Raw genomic sequence first — 3,946 nt, 5'->3', positions numbered from 1 at the left:
GGGAGGCCCTGGCACAGGTTGCCCAGTGAAGCTGTGGCTGCCCCATCCCAGAAGGCGTCCAAGGCCAGGTTGGACAGGGCTTGGAGCAACCTGCGATAGTGGAAGGTGTCCCTGCCCATGGCAGGGGGTGGAATGAGATGCACTTTTAAGATCCCTCCAATCCAAATCATTCTATGATTCTCTAAAGAAGAAACATTACCTGCTTTCCTAGGCTGAAAAACACAGCATGGGAACCCTGTGCTAGGAAAACGAGGAGGACTGAGCTCCTGGCACGGCTCAGTGTCCCTGTGCTGCTGTGGACTGCTAGCAGTATCCACATCCCTCCTCGCCCTGAGACCTGGTGCTGGAATGTGTCCATTTGGAAACCAGCACTGCACCTATTTGCAGTGGATGTGAACCACAGCCCTCACCGTCTCTAACTGAAGTTCCCTAAGAACAGCAATTAACTGAGTAATTAAATAGCCAAACTTTCCAATTGCTGACCCACTTGTCTCACCTCCCTGCGAGCTCTCCCTCCCAGCACTGAGTCTCCCAAGGCCTCCTTTGGTTGAGGTGCATCTTTGAGGCAGGAATTGGTTGGTCCTGGATGTGCAGCAGCACTGGGCATGGCACTGCCTGAGCTCATTTTGGAGGAACGCAGACACTCCTTGAAATTCTTGAGCGCGATCTGCCTCTGGAGCCGCAGCACCTCTCGCTGGGATTCCCGCAGCAGGCGGTCGAACTCGATGATGTTCAGGCAGCGAGGGTCATCCTGTGGGAAACCAACCATGGCACCATGGCACTGACAAGCTCCAAAAGGTGGGACATCTCACATTTAACACGCAAACTCCAAAAGAGGAGAGACTGGGAAAACCCAGCCTCAACCCACCCAGGTAGTGTGGCACACACACATGGCTGATTCCTGGGTCTCCAAAGCCTCAAAACTTGGTTTACATCCTTTATGCAAAAACATTATTCCTTGTGAAGATGAAACCCGGCCTGTAATGCTCCTGCAGCTCTCCCAGCATGATGTGCCGGGCTTTTCCAAGCATGGGCCATCTCATCACATGCCAGCAGGGAGCGTGGCAGGATAATGTCATTTCACAGCCCAGCCAAACCAGAGCTCTTGCTGCTTTCTTTACTTCTTGGTGTGGGTGCTGGCAAGCACTTGGCTTTGAGAGGTTGCAGGAATGAAGAACATCTGGGATTTGGTCAGTTCTTTCTCAGGATAATATTTGGTTTCCTAACATTCTTGATTTCTCTCCTCTCAAGATAGTATGTGTGATGGACACCTATCTATAGCACAAGGGGTCACTCCCATCCACACACAACCCAAACACAGCAGCTTTTGAAAGGAACCAGCACCATCTGATTCTCATAAAACTGGGGAGAATATGTCACCAGCTTGTTTGATTCTTCAAAGGTTTCCTGATTTCAGGAAGCTGAAGAAACATGTACCTGCATGTCGATACATACAAAATCAGGTTATGAAAAACCTGTCTTTAAAAATCTGCTGCTGAGGAGACATTGTTCATTCCCCTGGAAAGCTCCTAAGCCAGAGAGTTCAAGACATAATTGGTATCCAGAACAAATTTAATCTGCTTCCCTGTTTGATTCTTCTTTGCCCTAAAAATAGTGTGTGCTTTATAAATTCAATTTGTGGAGAGAACCATGGTTATTCTCACACTGCAATGGGGAAACTGAGGCAGCATTAATGGGAACTGATTATAGATTCAAGAAGTGAGCAGCTGAGCCCCCTCTCTGCCAGCTCCATGTTCAGGCTATCAGGATAGTAGTTCTTTAAACAAAATTGGCTGGGGCTATGTATAAAATCTCCCTTCCCCCACCACAAAAAGGCAGCTATTCCCAACAGACAGCCTCTGAAGCCTGGGGGAATAAGGGAGTAGAAAAAAGCTGAGTCCTCCCCTCAGTTTCTATTATACCAATCCCCTGCAGCTGTTCCCCCCAGTCCTGCACTTCCAAGAACCCATGCTGCAAGAAATTGCAGCCTGGATTTAGCTGGAGCTGGGGTTTGGTTGGAAGCAGATCACTGGAGTACGATCTCAGGAAATTATTTTATTCCATCCTAAGAGTCCTGGCTTTGCAAAACAAGGCCAATGCATTTGCAGCCCAGGGTGCACGTTGTGAGTTCTGCTACTGCCAGGGAACTGAGTGTATCTGTTTCATAGCTACTGAAAAATTTCTACTGATTTAAATACCCAAGATTAAAATTGATTTGGTTGCAAACCCTTGAGTGTGCACATCATATCTCTGCATAAAACACCCTTCATTGGCATAATGCATTTTGCATGCTGCAGACAGATTAGGGGAATTTGGAATTTTAAGTAGCTGGAAATTAAAATTTAATGAGCGGTTTGCTTGGAAGAGAAATGGGAAAAACAAGATCAGACAGAATGATCTATATTGCTCTCTTTTCTGTGGATTCCCTGCTCAGGCATCAATGTCCTGGTTGCTGGTGCCACAGACAGGATCAGCAGGGACAGGGTGTTCACCCAGGTCAGCCTAGGAAGGCAGTGACTGAATTTGTCAGCCCTAGGAGTTGCACCCATGTGCTTTGCCTTGGCCAGGAATGAATCTTGCTCACCCACTTCCGTCACATTCCTTTGCAATCTGTCACACCTGTCCCTAGCAGGTTCAGGTTGCCCAGCACACTCTGCTAGAAAAATCAGAGTGCTTTGGAAAGGGTCTGTTCCCCTTTCTGTGGGGGCCTGAGGTGAGAAATCAAAGGAATAGGAAGGAAACTTCTTGCTGACACTGTAGAGCACAGAAAGACCTGGATAGGTTTGTCCTTTGGTTTAATGCCAGGAAAGATCAATAGGGTGGCTCTGTACAAACACCAAATATACCCCATTGTTCTAATCCTGACTACATTAAGGAAAGACTGAGAATCCACCTTCAAATCTGTAGGTAAACTGAACATATGGGGCGGTCCGGGACAAAAATAAAGCTATTTTCAGTGAGGAAGTATTTGTCACCTAAATACCACTTAAGTAGGACAGGTAGAAGTGCAAGTGTTCAGCTCAGCTGGGGGCAGGGAGATTGGGTGTCACTTGACCACATTTGCATTAGCAAAACAGGGGGAAACCAGCATAGGCCCAAATGTTACTGAGATCCTTTGGAGATTTGAACTGACCTAAACTGCAAGCATCCATTTTGGAATTCAAAGATGCAACTCAGATGCCCAGAACAGGTTGCTTTAGTCACCTTGGGTGGGAACCACATCACCCAGCTCCAGCTGTCTGCAGAGGCTCCTTTCAGAACTGTCACACAGAAGAGCTCTGACCAGTCCTAGATCTAGGGATGAGCTGAATCACCACTTTTCCCCACCATTTATATTGGCATGGCCTGTGCTGGTACTGAGGGGAATGCAGATCACCAGCTCAGAAGCAGACACCAGCACTGCGGATGGTTTCATGAACACCCAGCCCTCCCTGGTGATTTGCAGCTGTCATAATAAACATGTCAGGAGGCACTGAGTTATCCCCAGTCCCATGGTGGCTGTGACTCCTCAGAAAGCTGCAGCTCGAAGCTTGGGATCTAGACTGGTTTTTGGGAATGTGCTTCTCAAAGAAACACTTTGAAAGGAGGCCCTGCTTCTACAGCTTGTTTGCAGCTCAGCCCTTTGAAAAGTCACCCTGTGTCTGTGGCTTCTCGGGGGTTTCCAGGGAAGGAGTTTTAGTCACTGCTGGAAATGGCAGCTCAGATCCATGAACTGATGGAGAGACAAGCAGGGTGTCCCCCAACGCACTCTTCTGGAGAGATATGGACAGTCTCTGCCACACACTCCCCCAAGCGTCCCCACTCAGCTTACACATCAAATCCCCTCCCCTGTTTTCAGCCTCCACTTGAGACTAATTCCCCTCCACCACTTCCCAGAGCTTGGTTTCCATCACCGCTGTTGCGCTTGTCCCCAGTGGAGTGATGTCCCACAAAGTGTCTCACCTTC

The 3,946-nt window shown here is 48.3% G+C and overlaps 1 protein-coding gene across 1 annotated transcript in view; it reads right to left on the bottom strand.

Moving 5' to 3' along the window:
* TSPOAP1 (TSPO associated protein 1) overlaps nt 1-796 on the bottom strand; it is a 47,664-nt gene extending 46,868 nt beyond the window's left edge. The window contains exon 1 of the mRNA XM_031060365.1: nt 497-796. Coding sequence (XP_030916225.1) covers nt 497-769 — 273 coding nt within the window. The 5' untranslated portion in view covers nt 770-796. The remainder of the gene's footprint in view (nt 1-496) is intronic.
* Nucleotides 797-3,946: the final 3,150 nt, after the last annotated feature.

This window comes from Geospiza fortis, unplaced genomic scaffold (assembly GCF_000277835.1).
Source record: "Geospiza fortis unplaced genomic scaffold, GeoFor_1.0 scaffold59, whole genome shotgun sequence".
Taxonomy (NCBI): domain Eukaryota; kingdom Metazoa; phylum Chordata; class Aves; order Passeriformes; family Thraupidae; genus Geospiza; species Geospiza fortis.
This window is presented reverse-complemented; position numbering and strand designations above follow the sequence as displayed.